The 23,604-nt window shown below is 38.2% G+C and overlaps 1 protein-coding gene across 5 annotated transcripts in view; it reads left to right on the top strand.

The window, feature by feature from the left end:
* fat1b (FAT atypical cadherin 1b) overlaps positions 1 to 23,604 on the top strand; it is an 80,085-nt gene that overhangs the window by 39,260 nt on the left and 17,221 nt on the right. For all 5 annotated transcript variants that reach the window (XM_022684210.2, XM_049484218.1, XM_022684209.2 and 2 more), the window contains exons 10-18: positions 39 to 249; positions 1,875 to 5,951; positions 6,574 to 6,770; positions 6,978 to 7,131; positions 9,493 to 9,726; positions 19,522 to 19,911; positions 21,491 to 21,705; positions 22,983 to 23,120; positions 23,315 to 23,458. In XM_022684210.2, the coding sequence (XP_022539931.2) occupies positions 39 to 249; positions 1,875 to 5,951; positions 6,574 to 6,770; positions 6,978 to 7,131; positions 9,493 to 9,726; positions 19,522 to 19,911; positions 21,491 to 21,705; positions 22,983 to 23,120; positions 23,315 to 23,458 (5,760 nt within the window). The remainder of the gene's footprint in view (positions 1 to 38; positions 250 to 1,874; positions 5,952 to 6,573; positions 6,771 to 6,977; positions 7,132 to 9,492; positions 9,727 to 19,521; positions 19,912 to 21,490; positions 21,706 to 22,982; positions 23,121 to 23,314; positions 23,459 to 23,604) is intronic.

The raw sequence follows: 23,604 nt of genomic DNA, 5'->3' as shown, positions 1-23,604 counted from the left end.
TTTGACAACAACCATGAAAATGTCACATTTATAAACAGGTCAGAGATCAGGACGTGCCGGTGAAGCGTAACCTGGCGCGAGTGATCATCAGTGTTGAAGACGGTAACGATAACGCGCCCTGGTTCACCAGCTCTCGGTACAGCAGCTGTGTGTTAGAGACGGCCGCCGTGGGCTCAGCTGTGCTGCAGGTCACTGCTCTGGACAAAGACAAAGGTCAGAACGCAGAGATCTTCTACAGCATCGACTCCGGTAAGATCCAGCCCTCACTCACAGGCAGATCTGTCAATCTGAGGCAGTAATATAACTGAATTTCTACCTGGAAGCAGCACCTGAGCAGATTAAGACCTTCCAGACGCTTTTGTGTTGGATGCATGACAGCGAATTATGATCAGGAAATGGCCTAATGATTGCAAACAATGAGTGCAGTAATTACAGCCAAAAACTAATTATGCAGATGAATTACCAGCATTGACTGTCCTCTCTGGAATTTATAATATAATTAGCTCATCTCACAAGGCGGAGATTAGTAATAAGTAGGGATGTAAAAATGAACAGATGCGTTGAGATGCATTGATCAGTATGGTTGTTATTCCAGTATGGTGATTGGAATGTATAGTTGCAGTGCATCAAACATACGTTATAATCAATCATATAATCATTTTCAACAATAAGCAATCATATTTAGAAAAATAGGGCTCTACTCTACACCCTGCACAATGGTCTTTGCTTTCTTACACCCCGTCAACAGTCTATTTTCACCCCATACTCCTACTCTACTAAAATAGCATCAATAATTCTACACTGATGGGTGTGGTGGTCTGGAAGTGAATTGTGTTCAGGTAAATTTCTGGCTTGTTTCTATCTTGGCATCGGAAAGCACAGGTGTGCCACTGACTGATTAAAACCCTGACAACAGTCAATCATCAGAGTCCATTTCTATAGGTGTGCTCAGCTGCAGAGCTCAAACCTGCTGGAGCTGCTGGTGTATCTTCACAGCATGAACGCGCAGGTCAGCACAAACTGCCGCGCTGTTAAGATACGAACACGCCAAAGTCAGAGCTCTCTTAAAGGAAATGACAAGGGACACAATGATTGGTTTGATTCACGTTACGCCCAAAATGAATCACACCCATGATTAATTGAGAGATTTGGATCATGCATTTTGCACATTTTGAGCTGCACAAGACATTAATCCAGCTGCGCAATCCCCAATTGACTGGTGCACTCTTTAGATCACTAAAATAGGGCCCATATAAATTTCTATATCCATCCAAGATGGATAATAAAGCCTCTTAAAGTTCTGAAATTATTATTGTTATATTTTCAGTATTATTATTCAGTAATTACACAGAAAACTGTGCAAACTCTTTAGTATGGTTTTATGGTGCAGTTATTCTTCTGCAGCTCTGTGTAGGTTGAATCTAATGGTATCAAAAATGCATTTGAATCAGATAGGTTTAGATATTTCTATGCTCTTTCACTAGTGGGTTGCGTTTATGCATGGCTTATGGTGGTATCCATATAAGACAGGACTGTTACGTAACAGGAATCATCCCATCACACACACATGCACACACAATTCTGTATTACCTTTGTATTGTGTGTGTTACTAAGACAAAAAAGGCAGTGTTTGTGGTTTTCATGGTGTGTCATTTTCATATAGCAAACTCTTGGGCACCTTTAGGTAGTTAATTTAGTAACATTTGTGTTTTTAGTATGGTTACAAATAAAAAAAAATGTTTATTAAACGTAATATATTTGAATATAATGACCTTTAAAGCAATGGGCCAGTGCTGAATAATTAAAAAATGTTGTAAGATCAAAGTTTTACATCTTACTGACAGACATTGTTCAACTCTTTTGATGTTTTACAGGAAATCATGGAAATTCCTTCAGCATAGATCCATTCCAGGGCATAATAAAGGTAGCAGGAGAGCTCAGTAGTGACCAGAGGAGCCAGTATGAGCTGGAAGTGAAAGCATCAGATAAAGGAGAACCTCCTTTGAGTGTTTTTACAACCGTCTCCATCAAAGTCACCATCTCTGATAACGCCGAGCCCAAGTTCCATCCCGGCCTGATCACAGCTGAGATCAGCGAGGCGGCTCCGGTCGGGAGTTTGGTGACCGCGGTCGTAGCCTACAGTCAGTCATCTGTCTTTTATCAAATCATAGAAGGAAATGTGAACGGGGCTTTTGACATCAATCCCAACTCTGGTGCGGTTGTCACCCGGAGGACGTTGGACTATGAGACTCTGTCTTCTTATAAATTGACTGTTCGGGGGACCAACATGGCTGGGATGGCGAGCGAAGTCACAGTGCACATCCTTGTTAAAGACGAGAACGACAATGCCCCTGTCTTTGATCAGACTGAATTTGTTGGGTTTATTAGTGAAGCAGCCTCGCCTCGGAGCGTGGTTCTGACTGTTGAGAATACGCCGCTTGTTATTCATGCAACGGATGCTGATGAGGACGCAAATGCCAGGCTTGTCTATCAGATTGTGGAGCCGTTTGCTCACAACTACTTCTCTATCGATTCTGGCACAGGAGCAATTCAGACAATCAGCAGCCTTGATTATGAGGGGCGAAGTGCATTCCACTTCACGGTGCAAGCCCACGATACCGGCCTGCCACGCTTATTTACGCGGCAGGTGGCCAATGTGACGGTCTTTGTCAAGGATGTCAATGACTGCGCACCAAGGTTTAGCCAGAATTCCTTTGAAACGACCCTACTGGTGCCAACATACAAGGGTGTAAAAGTGATCTCACTAAATGCTACAGATTCCGACTTTCCATCCAACGACCAAAAGCTACTCTACTCAATTGTAGACGGCAACGTCAAGAACAAGTTCAGGATTGATAGTGTTACGGGGGAGATTTTTGTTCAAAATGCAACACAACTTCGCAGCAGATACATTCTGACTGTTAGAGTATCAGATGGGAAATTTACCAGCAATGCAACTGTAAAAATCACAATTCGAGACAACAAAGGATTTCATCATGGACTCAAATTCAACCAAGAAACATTCACCGCCTTTATAGAAGAGAACTCAACTGGGAGGAAAACCTTGGCCATCATTTCTGCAGTTGGGAACAAACTGAACGAACCATTAGTGTACTCCATTCTTAATCCGGACGAAAGATTTGACGTTGGTCGTACATCTGGAGTTCTCTTTACAACTGGAATACCGTTTGATCGTGAGGAGCAAGACGTATTTGACGTGATCGTTGAAGTCACCACAGAGCAGAAAGATGCTAAAACCGCCCATGTTCTGGTGAAGGTCATGGTTGAAGATGTTAATGACAATGCTCCCATGTTTGTGAACCTACCCTACAGCTCTATTGCGCAAATGGACACTGAAGTGGGCACTGTTTTGGGGCAGGTAACTGCAGTAGATAGCGATGTTGATCAAAATTCTGAGATTAAATACCATCTGAAAGGGAATGATGATCATTTCCATATAAGCCCATCTGGTGAAATTTCTCTGAAGAAGGCATTTAAACAGGAACATCTCAACACAAGGTTTGTGATTAATATCATTGCTGAAGATCAAGGAGATGACCATGCTTTGTCGTCAACTGCAGAAGTGACGATTACTGTGGTGAACAAAGCTACTCCAGTGTTTGAAAGGCCATTTTATAAGATTGAAATCCCTGAAGACGTAGAGTTACGTACTGCCATTGTGCAAGTTCTAGCTAATGAGTCTGTTGGACCTCGGACTGTTTACAGGATCTACGAAGGAGATCCTTTGGGTCATTTCTACATTGATTTCAACACTGGAGTCATAGAAGTTGTTCAAAAATTGGACTATGAAACTCACCCTGCTCATAGATTAAGTATACAAGCGATGGACTCTCTAACTGGAGCGCACTCTGAGGTTTTTGTTGACATAATTTTGGAAGACGTCAATGACAATGCACCCGTGTTCGATAGGAAGTTGTACAATATCAGTGTTTCTGAGTCTGCTGTGATTGGCACCTCAGTATTGCAAGTCTCAGCTAGAGACATGGACACTGGCAGCAACAAAGAAATATCCTACCAGTTGTTCACCAAAAATGGAACTGCTCCTTCAGATCACTTCCGAATAGATGGTCAAAGTGGAGTGATCTGGACGACTGCTCTGCTGGATTATGAAACCAAGCCAAAGCATGAGTTGACCATCAAAGCTTTGGATGGAGGAGCTTCTCAATTGTACAGTGAAGTCTTAGTTACTGTACACGTCACTGATCTGAATGATAACCCACCCATATTTATGCAGCACGTTTACAACGCCACCGTCAGTAATCTTTCACCTACAGGTCATTTTGTTACCTGCGTTCAGGCATCAGATCCCGACAGCATGGATATGGGAAAGCTGGAATTCTCCATTCTATCAGGAAACGAGGATAACATATTTGCTATTGACAAGAAAACTGGCGAAATTTTCATTTCAAGCCATTGGAAGCTAATGGGAACTCACTATAACTTATTTGTCTTCACCACTGATGGTGTTTTCACAGCTTTTTCCGAAGTAAAAGTCAAAGTAATTGACTCGAATCAACAAAGTCCCTCCTTCGTGCAAGATGAGTACATTGTCGAACTTCTAGAGAACTCTGCAGTCGGCACATTGGTTACTCAAGTGGAGGTGCTTGACAAGGATCCTGGAATATATGGTCAAGTCACCTTACATATTGTAAATGACGTTGCCAGAGACAAATTCACGTTGAATGCAGACGGCCAGATTCACACAGCTGACATCTTTGATCGAGAGAACCCATTGGAGAATGTCATGTACATATACATACTGGCCAAAGATGGAGGAGGCAAAGTTGGCTTCTGCACAGTCATTGTAATACTTTCAGATATCAACGACAATGCGCCACAGTTCAGACTATCCGAGTATAAGGCGATGGTGCAGAGGGATGTTCCTAAAGGAACGACCGTGATGAAAATATCCGCCGTAGATGAGGACGAGGGAGCTAATGCTGACATCGCTTACGAAATCGACTCAGATATTGGACACTTTGAAATCCATCCTGTAAGTGGGGCTGTTGTCACAAAAGGAAGTCTAATGGAAGTAGAAAATGGCCTGTACTCCTTCTATGTGAAGGCTAAAGATTCTGGAAGCCCTCCAAGGCAGTCTGTTATCCCGGTCTCAATTAAAGTACTTCCTTCAAATGTGAGCGTGCCCAAGTTCGCTGAAGGATTGCTTTGGCTGGAGCTCTCTGAGGATCTTCCTGTTGGGACTGAGATAGATACCGTTCGCTCTGAAAGAGGAAAACAGCCTGTGATTTACAGCCTCGTCAGAGGAAACACTCCTCAGAGTAACCGAGATGACGTCTTTGTTATCAATAGCCACTCTGGAAGGCTAAAACTGGGCAAACGACTGGACTATGAAGCTGTCAGATGGTATCAACTCTCGATTCAGGTCAAGGTTACTGAAGAAGGAGTGGAATTTATCTCAGTCACTGAGGTGAATATACACCTGAAGGATGTAAATGATAACAGCCCCCAGTTTGACTCTCTCCCCTACCAATCTTTCATTCTCGAGAACCTACCCGGTGGGACCTCAGTGGTCCAGGTGAGGGCTACAGATCTCGACTCCGGACTGAACGGCCAGGTCACTTACAGCCTAGATAGGAATCAAGAGAGCCCAGAAGTTCTGGAGTTGTTTGCGGTGGACAGTGAGACAGGTTGGGTCAGCACTGTGGCAGAAATAGACAGAGAAAAGAGAAATAAGTACAGAATAGCCGTTATCTCCACAGATGGAGCTCAAGATAAACGAATGACTGGGAGCACTGTGGTGGAGGTGACAGTGGTGGATTCGAATGATAACCCTCCAGTCTTTACAAAGGCTCTGTACAAGGCCACAGTAATGGAGACTGAGTCTACAGCAGGCACTGTTATCACTGCTCTGAGCACCACAGACCTGGACAGTGAGGAGGCCAACAGGAGGTTCAACTGCTTCATCACAGGTAAGATCTCAGTGTTGTGTTTATTAAAATGTCACACAGCAGTCGTATGGTGGCGATTAAAATTGACCTACACTGATTTTGAAATATTGGAATTCATCATAATCAAATCTAGTGTGTTAAAATGAATCAACTTATTTTACAATAAGCATATAAAAACAAATGGTTTATAAAGGATGTAGCAAATAAGTAAATCACCTGAAGGAAATAAACTCATTGTTATTGATTATTAAAAAAATATGTAGAGGTGTATAATGTACGTTGAGTTGTTGCAAAGACATCAATGCTCACTGAAAACATTGAAGGATTGATTCAGCAAAAATAAATTAAGTAAAGTTTACTAAAAGAAAGGATTGACTGAAGTTCAGTTCACTTATTTACTCTATGTAACATTTAAGTCTTGAAACCGAGTTGAAGTTACTTAAATTTACTTTTTTAAAGTAAATTTTACACATCATTTTTTCAGTGTATGTCTGATTTCTATTTAAACTAGTAGTACATGTTATACACGATCAGGCAGTTAATATAGTTGTAATTTGCATTTCCATTAGCAGTTTCCTTTAGCCTGAGATAACTGTTGTTTATGCATATATGTGTGTGTGTGTGTATATGTGTGTTTTTTCAGGTGGAGACCCCCGGGGTCAGTTTAGTCTACAGTATGTGGACGGTGCTTGCTTAGTCCTGACTGCTAAAGCTCTGGACAGAGAGGAGAGAGAACACTACCTTCTGAACATCACGGTTACAGACGGAACGTACACGGCCCAGACCGCAGTGGAGCTCGCCGTTCTGGATGCAAACGACAACAGCCCTGTGTGTGAGAAGGTATCATCATTTCTGTCCTCGTTTATGAAAATGCTCCTGGCCTGTTGCCAGGACAGCTGTGAGTCACGGCAGAATAAGACGGCATTCATTTGAGCCTCATGCAGAACGTGGCGTAACACATGCAGCTGTCTGCGGAGGAGTGCTGTGTGTTTCATAGGCGTTTTCAGACGGGCCTCTGCTATTAGCCTCTATTGTACTGTGTTTCAGGGTCCGTACGCTGGAGCGGTTCCAGAAAATGCCCCCGCAGGAAAATTCATCCTGCAGGTTTCAGCCTCTGATCCAGATATCCAGTCAAATGCTGAAATTGCATATCGACTCACAGGGGACGGCTCTGAGTCATTCAGAATGGACTCGGCTACAGGTAAAAAGCCTCTTAGCATGCAGGATATGACTTTCATACAAAAAAGTGAAGCATGAAGATTAAAGTAAAAAACTGCTGCTGACATGCAGATGGAGCACCATATGGTTTGATGTTTTTTTGTCTACTTATAACCCTATAGCAACTAGGCGTGTGACGAGATTAAACGTGACAATATTTCTCGTAAAGCTTTAACCTGTCTCGCGGGAAACAATAGGTTAGTGTGGACTTTTTAAGCGGGATCTGGCAACACACGTAGAATCAGCGCCCCCGGGGGGAAGGGGAGGAGATACGTTCTGTCAATACAAGCCCACCACGCTCCGCAAAACCAGCAAGCTGATTGGCTGTTTCTCCTGAGAGAAAATGTATTTGGGGCTTTGATTTGGCGCCCCCTTTAGTGCAGCGCTCCTAAGCGTCGCATAGGCTGCATACCCCCTTTTTAAGTTGTATGTTTGGTTGCATTTTGGCTTTCCAGTGGAAACAATAAACGGTATTTTAGGACATTTAGGAGAAAAAAAAACACAAACCATAGGCTTAATATCACTGGTTGTGGTTTGCACTTATTGTTTGCACTGGATAAGTCCTAGAAAACTTTTATTTTTATTTTTTATTCTTATTCTTATTTCTATTTCTTATAGAATCAATGTGTGAGAGAAACCAGTCTGTTAAGTTTGTGCTATATGATTTTGTCAAATAAAACTCTAGTTTTTAAGCCATTTTTCATCTTTTGACGTTTTCTTAAAAATGATATTTTTAAATCTCGTCTCATCTCGTTCTCGTGAACCCAATATCGTGTCTCGTCTCGTCTCATGATATTAGTGTCTCGTCACACCCCTAATAGCAACTGATCTTTTATTATTTTATATTAACTTACAGTATATAACTATTATTAGCTTTCTGTTAACTAAGCTGCATGTTTTAATAAAGCATCAACCAGAATAGTACCTCAACAGTATGTAAAACTTTAACACAATAAGGGTCCCAATTAACACTAGGGGTGGGCAATATGACCCTAAAATAATAATTTTATTTAATATTTCTCAGTATTTTTGAGATAATTATACTCTTTGCGATTTGAGAAACATTGAATTTAAAAAAAATATTTCAAGAATACACTACTACTACACTAAAAATGATGGTATGAATGAAGAATGAAGAATTTTATCAGATTTGTAACAGAGGTCAATGATCCAGAATGTTATGATACTAATAATAATGCACTCCATATATCTCCATATATCCAGGATTAAAGTAAAATAAATGATACTGAACACATAAAATCTGTCTCTAGTAGATATATATAATGGGAAATGAGAAGAGTGTGATTTTTTTTGTTGCTAAAAGCAGCTAAAAGTAGTACTTTGGTGTAATTATTAGGGGTACAATACAACATTGCACACTCCTAATTGACAGTATTCACGACAGTAATTAACATTGTTAAATGGTTAAGTAATGCCACAACTAATTATTAATTGACATATTATAACATTATTAAGCATTGCTAAATGTTAATGATTACAAGTATTGTAAATACTAATGAATTGAGACGTTAAAATATGTCGTAATGATTTATAATGTCTTAAATAGTATCAAATAACATTTAGTTGAGACTTTCTGTAGTAAGTACTGTTAATTAATGTACCCTTATTGTTTTTCAGTTTCTCTGATTTTTCTATTTATATGTATATGTTGTACATTGTTGTTTTATTCTATAAACTACGGACAACGTTTATCCCAAATTCAAAATAGAAATATTGTCATTTAGAGCATTTATTTGCAGAAAATGAGAAATGGCTGAAATAACCAAAAAAAGATGCAGAGCTTTCAGACCTCAAATAATGCAAAGAAAACAAGTTCATATTCATAAAGTTTTAAAAGTTCAGAAATCAATATTTGGTGGAATAACCCTGGTTTTAATCACAGTTTTCAGGCATCTTGGCATGTTCTCCTCCACCAGTCTTACACACTGCTTTTGGATAACTTTATGCCTTTACTCCTGGTGCAAAAAATCAAGCAGTTCAGCTTGGTTTGATGACTTGTGATCATCCATCTTCCTCTTGATTTTCAATTCGGCCAAATTAAAGAAGGTGTTCACCATATAAGATGCATCCCTTTGGAATTTAGCTTTATAACTGTGTTATAAATGTAACAAATGTACATCACTTTAGTTTTTAGAGTCTTGTTTTAATATTAAAGCAAATATTCTCAAATTTGCATTGCATATGCATATGCAAATGATTCAGTGTCTGTTCATGTGTCATCAGATCTATAAGGTCTTTCATTATTTCTTAGTCTTATATAATTTTATTGAATATTTCTATATTTTCTGTAATATATAAAGATATTTTCACACTTCTTTATAAGGAGTCCTGAAGACCCTGCTGCCCCTGGACCGAGAGGAGCGCGGGGAGTATAACCTGACGGTGCAGGCAGTGGACGGAGGAAACCGCTCCTGTGAGGCTGATGTGATCATCACTGTTATAGACGTTAATGACAATGCTCCTGTGTTCTCCTCTGAGCTGTACTACATCAGTGTGTATGATAACACTCAGCCCGGAGCGTATCTGAGCCGTCTGCAGGCGTACGACGCTGATACTGGTAAGAATACTGTACCTTCATTACACTTCACGCCTCCTCAGATCTTCTGTAGTTCCTTTAAACAGTTTAAAAACAACATATTTATCTTCTTATGTAGAAGAGGACATATTTCATTATGGTTTGAATTTGATGAAGCTATTGTTGTGCCTCCTGTATTGTTTTATGGAAAGAAAAGCTATAATTTATTCATTTTTTCACTCAGAGAAAAAAAAAAAAACAGAAAATGTAGATAAAGCAAAGTGGGTTTGAGGAAAGAAAACCTTATACTTATAATAAAATGTTATATTTAAAGAAGAAGAAAAAGTGCTCTTAAAGCTGCCATATAATCCAAGTATCCAATATTTCAACTTGTATTTTACTTTTATGTATAAATAAACAATAAATGTATATATTTTTTTGCCCAGACAGTTTTACAAGCCCATTGAAAGCCACAAAATAGAGCATAGTGTATCATAGCATCATTTAGTTTTTTTTTTTTTTTAGCACTGTGACAAGAACAGCGGTGTGCAGTAAGGCCCTTCTAACCCTTCAGAGAAGGGGTGACAATAGGTGCATATAAATCATTACATAATATTTCATCAGGAAATATATATTATAGTAATTGTAAACTATAAGCAAATATTTAATAAATTAACTAAAATAAAAAACAGCAACTAATTTAAAGCATTAGTCTGTGTTTTTTAGTTGCTACAGGACTCTTATCTGACTGACAGCTGTTCTAACCAATCAAAGCTTTTTAAAATCAAAAATGGCTTCTGCCCCCGTGTGTCTGCGTGACTCTTCTTCTGAATTTGTGAAAGGTGTAGTTATGAGTCTATTAGCAAAATCGCAGGACAATCAAACCAATCAGATTCACGATTTTCACTCCGGGGGCGGGGCCATGGCTGTCTAACCCCTTCTCAGCTCTGTGCTGAAGGGGCTACGCATTGCTTAGTGTAAAACGGAGCGCATGCTGGATTAGTTCAATAGTTAACTAACTATAATGGAATTACAACAGTGAATGAGACAAATATTGTGTCACATCATATTAAAAAGCATTTTTAAAGGCTCTCCTTCAATGTGAAACAAATTCACAATAATTGGCCGTCTGACTGGTGATTTTTTGTGTGTATTTAATGTTTTGGCTGACCTGCCGTCTTGTAGGCATACAAATGAGTGATATTTGTTGGCCGGCTGTACTTGTAGGACAATTAAGCATTGATTTTGTAGTTTGTAGCTGTATTTTTGAAATGTTAATGTGCATTAAGCTCATATAACTAAGTCAAAACAGAGAATATGTAGTTCTAATATTCATCTATGTGGAGGTCGGCGGGTGGAGGGGGGGGGTGGTGTTGCAGAAGGGGTGCCCACTATATTAACTGCACACCACTGGACAAGAACAATGTGTAATTATTCAGATAACTGTGTTGTTCTTATTATTATTTGTCTAATTGTCTAATTGTTTGATGCAGGCTTTTTACACAACTTGATTTGATTGAACATGCATTTTCTGACGTTTTTTACATCATGGGAATGAATAGGGTAAAAAAAAATCTGGCTCCCTTCATGTAATTATGATATATATGCTATTATAACACATATCAACCATCAATAACTGTCTGAAAATACCATATCAATAACCTTATCACAAAGTGGCCTCCATATACAGTAGCTTCCACTTAGCAACACCATTACAACCACCAGCGATGGCATAGAAACTGCCTAGCAGCACCATAGCAACCGTCTTGCAACCACTTAGCAACACTAGAGGAACTACCCCAGAAAAGCCATAGTAACATATTAGCAACCGTAATTATTATTTTTTTTTAGATTTATTTGTACTGACCTTAGACTTGGAGATAGAACACAGTGGATCAACACCAGCAGATGGCATGTCTCTCTAAACCATCACTGATTGGTGGAAACTTCACACTAGACCTCAAGCAGCTTGGACTGTGTGTCTCTCCACTCTTCCTCCAGACTCTGCTCCCTTTATTTACAAAGGAAATGTAAAATTTACTGATGATCAGTGATGGTTTGGAGAGACATGTCATCTGCTGCTGTTGATCCACTGTGTTTTATTATCAACTAAAGTCAGTGCAGTTTTGTTTTCCCGCAAAATCTTACAGCACTTCATGCTTCCCTCTGCTACTGACAACTTTATTGGAAATGAATATTTCATTTTCCAGCAGGACTTGGCACACTGCCCACACTGCCAAAAGTACCAATTGGTTTTATATAATATTCAAATGTTCTGAGACGCTGATGTTTGGGTTTTAATTGGCTGTAAGCCATAATCATCAAAAAACACTTAAAATAGGTCACTCTGTGTGTGTTTAATACATCTATATAATATATGAGTTTCACATTTTTAACTGAATTAAAAACTGAAATAAAGTAACTTTTCAATAATATTCTATTTTTTTGGGATGCACCTGTAGGTACAAGATTTTATCAAATAGGAATAATATATGGTCAAAAATGGCAGCTGCTGCAGTTTGTGTGTGGAGTTGTTTCTCTTTGTGTTGTTGACGTCTCCTAATCATATAATGATAAAATGAGAGGCTGTTGTGTTGTGCTGCTGTTGGGGGCGATTGATCGGAGCAGGTTCTGCTCATATGGTGCTGCTTGTGGGCTGTCTTGTGTTGGAAGAGACACTATATTGCTCACAGCAGCTCTCCTGTCCAACCCCTTCCCGAAAATAATCTCCCACCATGTGTTCCTGTCAGGGCTCCCACAAAGCCACAGAAAAGAGCTGAGAAAAGCTCTGACTGCAGAACAGGTTCAGACTCACGTCATGAGGACAGTCAGAGCTGCTCTTCTTCAATTAAAGCTAAAGTTTCCAGTCATAGGGCAGAAATATAGGTCTGTGACATACACAACATCTAAATCAATGTTTTAATTTTATTTTTCTACTTTGTAAATGAATACTGAAGTCGTCCAGACTATGGAGGAACACATAAAGGATCATATAGTAACTTAAAAGTGTTAAACAAACCAAAATACTCAAAAAAAGCTTGTGTAGAAACTTGTGGTTTCTGAGGCTGGTAACTCTGATGAACTTATCCTGTGCATCATGTTTCAGATCGACTGACCTTCATTTATCAAAGTATTTTTTCTTTACTGTAGTTGAGTAGTTCTTGCATCATAATCTGTAATAGAACATTACTTAAATATTCACTATTCACTGTATACCTGTAACTCTACCTCTTCACTATTTTACAACTGATGCTCTCAAACACATTAAGAGACAAGAAATTTAAATGATCTTTTAAAAATTGTTTATAATGTTTTACAGATGAACATTTTTTTTTCCAAATGGTTAAAATCATTCAAAAAATCTTCAAAATCATCAAAATTGATCTTACAAGAGAGAAGAGGAAGATGATGATCTAAAGACTGGCGAGTTGAATATTTATGAATATCTGCATTTGTAATGAAGTAATTTTTCAATTGCTCTGGGATGTTTTCATGATTTTAATACATTTTATAGATAAAAATACATATTTGAAATATATAAATATTGTAAATCGAGAGAATTTGAAGTTTCTGAAACACAAGAGCAAACACTACAGCGAGTTCAGAAGGTAACTACTTTTTATTTACACTGAAATATGGATTATATATATATATATATATATATATATATATATATATATATATATATATATATATATATAAAATCCTCTTGAGACCCTGTGTCCTCATATGAGGACATCACATTTCTGCTTCTCTGCAACATTATACTTAATAATTTTGCAGAACTTTAACCTATTTGTCCTCATGAAATCAAGAGGGTGGGAATCCCAGTCAAGTGTTTCTACAGCCAGTTCAGACGGAAACATGGGCGAGATACAAAACTCTTATCCAATTTTATGTTTGAAACTATTCTCCTTTTGTTTTTTTGTTTTTTGCTGTGCTTACTGTGGAAAGATAAAAGGTTGTTTTTGGACTTATTTGTATCTATCTATCTATCTATCTATCTATCTATCTATCTATCTATCTATCTATCTATCTATCTATCTATCTATCTATCTATCTATCTATCTATCTAAGTTGTGGTCAAAAGTTTACATACACTTGTAAAAAAACATAATGTTATGGCTGTCTTGAGTTTTCAATAAGTTCTACAACTCTTATTTTTCTGTGATAGAGTGATCGGAACACATACATGTTTGTCACAAAAAACAGTCATAAAATTTGGTTCTTTCATAAATTTATTATGGGTCTGCTGAAAATGTCACCAAATCTGCTGGGTCAAAAATATACATACAGCAACATTAGTATTTGGTTACATGTCCCTTGGCCATTTTCACGGCAACTAGGCGCTTTTGGTAGCCATCCACAAGCTCCTGGCAAGCTTCAGGTCGAATGTTTGACCACTCTTCTTGACAGAATTGGTGCAGTTCAGCTAAATGTGATGGTTTTCTTGCATGAACCCGTTTCTTTAGCACTGTCCACATGTTCTCAATGGGGTTTAAGTCAGGACTTTGGGAAGGCCATTCTAAAACCTTAATTCTAGCCTGGTTTAGCCATTCCTTTACCACTTTTGATGTGTGTTTTGGGTCATTGTCTTGTTGGAACACCCAACTGCGCCCAAGACCCAACCTTCGGGCTGATGGTTTTAAGTTTTCCTGCAGAATTTGGAGGTAATCCTCCTTCTTCATTATCCCATTTACTTTCTGCAAAGAACCAGTTCCACTGGCAGCAAAACATCCCCAGAGCATAATACTACCACCACCATGCTTGACAGTAGGCATGGTGTTCCTGGGATTAAAGGCCTCACCTTTTCTCCTCCAAACATATTGCTGGGTGTTGTGGCCAAACAGCTCAATTTTTGTTTCGTCTGACCAGAGAACTTTCCTCCAGAAGGTTTTATCTTTGTCCATGTGATCAGCAGCAAACTTCAGCCGAGTCTTAAGGTGCCTTTTCTGGAGCAAGGGCTTCTTTCTTGCACGGCAGCCTCTCAGTCCATGGCGATGTAAAACACGCTTGACTGTGGAGACTGACACCTGTGTTCCATCAGCTTCCAAATCCTTGCAGACCTGCTTCTTGGTGATTCTTGGTTGACTCTTGACCATCCTGACCAATCTCCTCTCGGCAGCATGTGATAGCTTGCGTTTTCTTCCTGATCGTGGCAGTGACACAACTGTTCCATGCACTTTATACTTGCGTATAATTGTCTGCACAGTTGCTCTTGGGACCTGTAGCTGCTTTGAAATGGCTCCAAGTGACTTCCCTGACTTGTTCAAGTCAATAATTCGCTTTTTCAGATCCACACTGAGTTCCTTTGACTTTCCCATTGTAGCTTTTGTAGCTGAGTCTAATCACTGGGTCAAATGAGCCCTATTTAAATGGGCTCATGAGAAGTCAACAGCTGTAGTCAATCAGAATCACTTACAAGAAGTGAAGAGGCCATGACATGAAGCTAATTTGATTGACACAACTCGCTACATCACCAAAATTGACAAATTTTGTTGCTGTATGTATATTTTTGACCCAGCAGATTTGGTGACATTTTCAGCAGACCCATAATAAATTTATGAAAGAACCAAATTTTATGACTGTTTTTTGTGACAAACATGTATGTGTTCCGATCACTCTATCACAGAAAAATAAGAGTTGTAGAACTTATTGAAAACTCAAGACAGCCATAACATTATGTTTTTTTACAAGTGTATGTAAACTTTTGACCACAACTGTATCTATTGTATTGTATACTTCAAAGCCGTTTGAGTCATTTGAGTGCAGTAGTCTTGGTGATGTGTAAAGGTCTTTACTGTATCTCACAGCAGGAAGTGAGGGATGTATTTGTGGCGTCTGTGCTGAGAGGAAGTTATGTGCTCACATTCCGTCCTTCATTCCATCCATTCTGTTCAGAGCAGACTGGCGGTGCTCTGGAATCTCGCCTCTTTCATAAACACTATTGTAAGCGCTAATCACCGGTGTAAACAACTGCCCGGGTGGATGTCTCTAATCACGGCCGTATTCTTCCTGCTGGTGTGCGACGCTTCTGAAAGGATTAAAATGAACAGTATTTATTTATGAATGTTTGTTGATGGGGCTGGAGATTGCTGAGTGATTAGGCTCAATTCAGCCGGCTGTCAACAGAGAAATTCCAGCAGCAGAAATGACTTAGCTATGATTACACCCTGGACAACAGAGCAGCGCTAACAGCCTGGACCGCACTGAACCCCACAGCATACGGCTGTAAGTGGGCACTTGATCTTAAACTGCTAGTTAAAGACAAGCCAATCACAATTGACCATTTTTCTTCTTCAGTAGTGTTTAAAACTTTGTGAACCCTTTAGAAATGTCTGTATTTCTGCATCAATTTGATCTAAAACTTCATCAAATCTTAAAGATCCAAGTCCTGAAATTAGATAAGGAGAATCAAATCAAACACATTATACAAACTATTAACCCTCCTGTTATGTTACGGGTCAAATTGACATTTTAAAGTTTGAAGATCTAAGAAAAAATTGTTAAAAGTATTTTTTCAGTATGAAATCTCTTCTGATTGCCTTAGTTAGTATAATCAGCATGTTAAATGGTTCATTTATTATCATGTTATTTTCCAATGTTATGTAAAACTATTGTGTTTTATTTGTTAGTCTTATTAACTGCTTAACTGCTAGTTAAAAACAAGCCAATCACATTTGGTCATTTTTCTTCTACAGTAGTGGTTCAAAATTTGTGAACCCTTTAGAAATTTCTATATTTCTGCAACAATTTGATCTAAAACTTCATCAGATCCAAGATGAAGATCCAAGTTCTGAAAGTAGATAAGGAGAATCAAATCAAACAAATTAAACAAAACTATTAACCCCCCTGTTATGTTCTGGGTCAAATTGACCCATTTTAAAGTTTGAAGATCTAAGAAAATTTTTTTTTAAGTATTTTTTTAGTATGAATTTTCTTCTGCTTGCCTTAATTAGTGTAATCAACATATATTCCACATATAAGAATGATTAATGTGTTTATCATATAATTTTTAATGATATGCGTAATAATAGCATTTTCTATGTTAGTCTTTCAAAAGTAATGAAGTAGTGAAACACTAAAAAAAAGTTTGAACATTCATTTTTATAAAAAAAACGAGTAAATTATCCTAATTGAAGCGTTACCTGTTAGAGGTAAGAAACACCCTTGTACTAAAAATGTATCAAATAATTAGCAATGAGGTTAGTGATAAAATATATTCACAGCGCTAGTTAGGATTTTTTTTTTGTTTCAGACATCTTTTGGGTCTAATATCAAATTTTGGGTCTAACATGTCAAATTGACCCGGACACACCATTGCTGTTCCTGACAAATTAACATAACTATCTAATATTACATATCTGTGATATTTGGCTGTCAGTATTTACTGTGACCCTGGAGCAAAAACTACAACTAAACAACTAATCAGTAAATATTGATTATTCCTGCACATTAGCTTGGAATATTTTCAGCCCATTCCTCTATACACAACTGATTCAGCTCTGTTATGTCTGTGGATTTCCTCCTATAAACTGCTGAATTAATGGCAGGACTTTTAACTTGGCTCCATTCCAAAATATTCACTTCATTCCTTTATAGTAATTCTTTGTCAGAATGCTTTTGGTAGAATGCTCATCGTCTTGCTGCATCACCCATTATCTCTTGAGATTTTTCTTCATAATTCATCCTGTCCCAAATGCAGCAAAACAGACCCAAATTATTATACTACCATCACTGTGTTTTACAGATAGGATATGGATTTTACACTGGAAAGCATTTTTTTTTCTTTTGCCAAACATAACACTTCTCATTTGAACCAAAAATATATATTTTGGTCTCATCTATCCATGTAATTATTGTGTACGCACAATAGAGCTGAAATAAAACTCAATTGTTATGGCATTGTACACTATAAGCCCAGATAAGTTGAATTTACTTAAAAAAGGAGGAAACCGGTTGCCATAAGGGCATAAGGGCAATGAAAACTTAAGTTAGCATAAATTAAAACATCAAGTTAATAAAACTTTTAATTTTTGTTATACCAAGTCATTTGCCCAACAATTATATTTAGTATCATGAGTTCCAAGTAAATTAAAATTCAAGTAAACTTGAGTTATTTAATCTTTTCGAACTGCTGCTGATGTAGCATTGCCAAATAGGCAGCGCGCTCTGAGAAAAGCTCAGCAACTTGGTTCTGATACATCAGCTCACAGACGCCTTGTTTTCTGGATATCACCCTTTGGAGTGATGAAGGGAGCGAGCTCTCTTCCCACGCAGAGAGAGCAAGGCCAATTGTTCTCTCTTCGGGCTGATGGCAAGCTGCATGACCAGGATTCGAAACATCGATGTCCGAATCATAGTGGCAGCGCCACACAGTGGTCTGCTGGACCACTCAGAGCCCTAAAGTGTTCTTAGTTATATAGATTCCCATTCCTGGTCTTGTAGTAAGCCTAACCTGTTTTCAACACCATTACATTTAAAATGCATTTAAAAATATAATTTCAGAGTGAATGAAATAGCAAACAAGCACACAAACAAAAAATAATTTGGAAATGGCAGGAAATATCACAATCAGTGCTCTAACATTGTGAAACATGTTCCTCGATCCTGCACAATCAACATGTAGTTTTCCCAGTACTCTCTGCAAATTACACAAAATTGCAGTTAAATGTCACATTTCAACCCACAAGCAATCTTGTTACTTAACATTTTGAACTGAGCTGTTCATTGTTTTAATGCCTTATGTTTGTTGCTAGGGAACAGGTAAATAAGGTTGACTGTTTTTACAGAAGTTCACTTAGAGTGCTGTTACTGGGGGATACTGGCACTTATTGAATGCAAAAGAAAAATGAGCTAATGATTTCTTATCATGATGTCTCACCATGCTTTGTTTTGCCTGCACTTTGTTTTAGGTTTGTTTCGACATCAAATTTAAAGATTGATTTCCTGTTGGAAAAATAATGTCTTCATAAAACATAGATAATAAAATAAAATAAAACATCCTCTTCTACATATATGGTGCAAATTGAATGAACAAATTCAATTAAGTGCTAAGAGGAAGATGGATGATCACAAGCGATCCACCCAAGCTAAACTGCTTGAAATTTTGAACCAGGAGCTTCATAAAGTTATCCAAAAGCAGTGTGTAAGACTGGTGGTGGAGAACATGCCAATATGCATGAAAACTGTGATTAAAAACCAGGGTTATTCCACCAAATATTGATTTCTGAACTCTTAAATCTTATATATGAATATGAACTTGTTTTCTTTGCATTATTTGAAGTCTGAACGCTCCGCATTTTTTGGTATTTCAGCCATTTTCTCATTTTCTTCAAATAAATGCTCTAAATGACAATATTTTTATTTGGAATTTGGGAAAAATGTTGCCTGTAGTTTATAGAATAAAACAACAATGTTCATTTAATTCAAACATATATCTATAAATAGCAAAATCACAGATACAGAAACCGATTGAGAAACTGAAGTGGTCTTTTAATTTTTTTCCAGACCTGTATATTAGTTTAAAGACTAGGTTATTTAACCATCAGGCCAAGAGACTTGATTGCATGTGTTTGATTTTATTTATTATTTATTTTTCTGTAATGTATTGTTATTTATGAAATGTATTAAATGGCATTGTTATTACATATGAATTATCTAATAATTAGTTCCATTATTTTTTGGCCTTAGATGTTTAACAACAAATAATATTACAATACAGATAATACAGCAATACAGTTAATATACTGCAGCAGTATAAAGATAAAGTATCACAATAAACATCATGCTTATTTATCAGTGCTATGTATTATGAGTACTGTTCTTTTGTTCCAGGTCTGAACAGTCGAGTGAGTTACCGGTTGGAAGACTCTGCTGGGGGTTTGTTCTCTATAGAGGAGCAGTCTGGAATCATCAGTCTGCTGAAGCCCCTCAGTGATCAGGTGAAGAGTGGGCACAGGCTGCAGGTTCGAGCCACAGATCACGGCTCCCCCCGGACCTTTTCCTCACTGTGCTCTGTGGAGGTGACTGTGCTGGACGCTAATCACCGCCCTCCGGTGTTCCAGCACAGAGACTACACCACCACAGTTCCTGAAGATGTGTCCCCGGGGACCCTGCTACTGAGCGTCTTCGCTGCCAGCGGTCACCCCCAGGCTAATGCCCAGACCAGCTACTCCATCAGCAGCGGCAACGAGCAGGGGGCCTTCAGCATCGATTCCCATACAGGTACACTGCAAAAAAATCAGGGTAAAAAAAATAAGAAAAATAAAAATCAAATAAGAAAACAATGCTTGAATCAAGAAAATGATATGCAAGTATTGTAAAAAAAAAATAGCTTGTTAAGAATTCTTGAAACAAGAAAAAAAATCTCGCAGTGTAAATTACCTTGTAATCTCGAAAACCAATAAAAATGAACCAATTTAAGACATTATGACTAGATTTAAGCAAGACTCGCTTAATCAAACATCATAAAAAATATCCATAAAATGCCAAAACTAGCATATTATCAAGCATATTAGCATATTAATAAATATATTATAAGCACACCGGGATTTACACACACACACAGTGGTCAAATGATGATCAAGTGAACAAATACTAGTCTGGGCTCATTTATTTGTTCATAGTAGTCATATATCCAAAAAGAATTGTGATTTTAAATTACATTACTGACATTTTTAGACTGATACAATAGCATAATAACTAGTGGTTTCATTCAATAAAAAAAAAGTTTAATCAAATTAATCATGACAATATTATTTGATTAATCTTACTTGTTCTTTTATAGTGGATATTCAAAAGTAAATAAAATAATGATTGTAAAAAATGTAAAATGCAATTATATTTATATTAGTGTATAATTAAAATACTACTATATAATTATATTGTATGTTTGAGGTGAGCAAACGTGGTGCACTGAAATAAAAAAATGCATGATAAACTGGATAGAGGAAACTTTTTTTACTTTAAAATGTTTGTAAACATCTCAGCTTGGTTGTGAGGATTTCTGAATTAGAACTTTATTTGCTGAGTATAAAAGAGCGTTTTCACACCTGTGGTTGTGAAAGTTTCTATGAGCCGTATCAGTTGATGAGTTTGTTTACTTAAAGCGTTTTCTCCCTCTCTGTTTGGTTTGGTTTCACACAGGTATAAACCTAAACCCACCAAAATGTGCACCAATAAACCACGCAAGCACATCATCTCCACTTATTGGTGCTTCAGCTGTTTGTATAGGGAAAAGATTCTGTGATTCAGCGTGTATATATGTGCAGCGTGAAGCCACTGTGCTTTTAAACAGTGGGACGTGCAGCACAGCTATGAGCAGTGAATGCTGCATATATGGTGCAATATATATGGTGTAAACAGCATAGAGCAGCAAAGACAGCGTTTGTTCTCAGTAGTATATTATCAGGCTATTGTATCAGATTAAACTGTGCCTAATTAGCAGTTTAGTTTAATTAAAAATAAGTATATTTAATAGCTGGGTCAGACCGAAACCAGATCATGTTTTTACCACAAGCGAAGTGCTTAAAGTATTCATAAACAGCTTATAAAACTATTTAATAAAAAAGGTTAAAAGTTAAAGAGCAAAAGCACAAAACAAACAATATACTAAAACCTGCAGCAATATGTTGATGCAATTCAAAAGGAATAGAGATCAAAGTAAGAAGATGATGCTGTAGAGACCTGGGAAACATATAGCAGTGTCCTATTGTACAGATTCCTCTGTTATTTTTAGGAATTCATCACAGGATCACACATATCAAGTTTTTACTTGTTTTTTGTTTTCTCTAATCCTCAACAGGTAATATTTTTGTGATTGCTGCACTGGACTATGAAGCAGCCAGAGAGCACTACCTGATGGTGAAGGCCACTGATGGAGGACAGGAGTCTCTGAGTGACACCGTCACGGTCACCATCCACCTCTCAGACATCAATGACAACAGTCCTGCATTCAGCCAGCAGATCTACTCAGCAGTGATCAGTGAAGACTCTGAGCCCGGCTGCTCTGTGTTAACTGTGAGTGCTTTCAACTTATCTTAACTTTTAACTGAAATAAATGACATGCCAAAAGTCATGGGATAGCAGTGTGTATTTTTTATGAATTGTTACCTTAGTAGATAGCTTGGAAAGGTGAGAGGTGTATTCTGGGAATTGCAATACAGAAGGTTTAAGGCATTACTGTCCATAGTGGACAGCACAGTGGGCGGTAATGATTGTCATAGGCAGCATCTTGCTTTTGAAATGTCCTTGTAAACAGAGGAAAGAGACTCTGGTAGAAATCACTTACATTTCCCACAGGTCAGTGCAGTGTTTTTTTTTTTTTTTTCCTTTTCTGGTACAACTACATCCAGAGTTGATCTCATTTTAAAGCTGTTAACCATTTCATGCACATGCATTTCATGTGTTTTTAGGAACGAGAGGTCTATTTTTAAAATATTAATAAACACAAATTGCATAAATAACTACAGGAGTTGGACAATAAAACTGAAACATCTGGTTTTAGACCACATTAATTTATTGTCCTGACTGACAGTTCTGGTGGAAACAGGAGAGTTGAAGTGCACATTGAATTCTGCCATTTTAGTTTGGGAGGTTTCATGGCTAAATTGGAGCAGCCTGGTGGCCAATCTTCATTAATTGCACATTGCACCAGTAAGAGCAGAGTGTGAAGGTTCAATTAGCAGGGTAAGAGCCCAGTTTTGCTGAAAATATTGCAATGCACACAAATTTATGGGTAACATACCAGAGTTCAAAAGAAGACAAATTGTTGGTGCACGTCTTGCTGGCACATTTGTGACCAAGACTGCAAGTCTTTGTGATGCATCAAGAGCCACAGTATCCAGGGTAATCTCAGCATACCACCAAGAAGGACCAACCACATCCTACAGGATTAACTGTGGATGCTGTAAGAGGAAGCTGTCTAAAAGGGATGTTCGGGAGCTAACCCGGATTGTATCCAAAAAACATAAAACCACGGCTGATCAAATCACGGCAGAATTCAATGTGCACCTCAGCTCTCCTGTTTCCAGCAGAACTGTCCGTCACCACAATAAATTATTGTGGTCTAAAACCAGGTGTTTTAGTTTCATTGTCCAACCCCTGTAGATAAAAGCAAGACAACTACGCACAATATGTCATTTGTGTTGGTTCTTTTCTTTTAGGTGCTTCTATGTTTTTTTTTTTTTTTGACGATGAGTAAAATTATAGTAATTACAGAAGAATAATTAGAATACTATTGTAATTTCATTACACTGTAGGAGTAGTGCACTGCTCTGATGTTTTCTTTATTTTAGGTAATGGCAAATGACCTTGATGGACCTTCAAACAGCCGCATACACTATTCCATTCTGAAGGGCAACGAGGACAGTCCGTTCATCATGGACGCGGTCAGCGGCGTGCTGAAAGTGGCTCGTCAATTAGACCGAGAAAAGGTAAAACTCGGTGAAGTCTCTGGGGAGTCACTTCCTTTTCTGCTCGCCCGCTAATAAAGACGAGCGGCGGCTCAGTGAGAGACGAGCTGTACGCTTTGAACTGTTTGAAGTCTTAACTGAGCGTTTCCTTTAATTGCTCACAAAAGCCGGGGATGAGTCCTGTTCTGTTCTTTTTATGTCTTTCTTTAAATTAGGTTGGTGTGTACAAGCTCACCGTTCTGGCCTCCGACAGTGGAAATCCTCCCAAATCCAGCAGCGCTGCAATCAACATGACAGTGGCTGATGTGAATGATAATCCGCCTGTCTTCTCCCGGGCTAACTACAGCCTCGTCGTGCAGGTACGGCCCAAATCCGAGCTGACACACTGCTCTGATCCCTGCGGTCTGAGAGACACTCAGCTTTCACCAAGGACGGCTGTGATGATCCCTTCTGGCTTGTTTTGAATGAGTTCCTTTCTCTTTCTTTCTTTCTTTCTTTCTTTCTT

The sequence above is a fragment of the Astyanax mexicanus genome, chromosome 10, assembly GCF_023375975.1.
Source record: "Astyanax mexicanus isolate ESR-SI-001 chromosome 10, AstMex3_surface, whole genome shotgun sequence".
Lineage (NCBI taxonomy): Eukaryota > Metazoa > Chordata > Actinopteri > Characiformes > Acestrorhamphidae > Astyanax > Astyanax mexicanus.
This window is presented reverse-complemented; position numbering and strand designations above follow the sequence as displayed.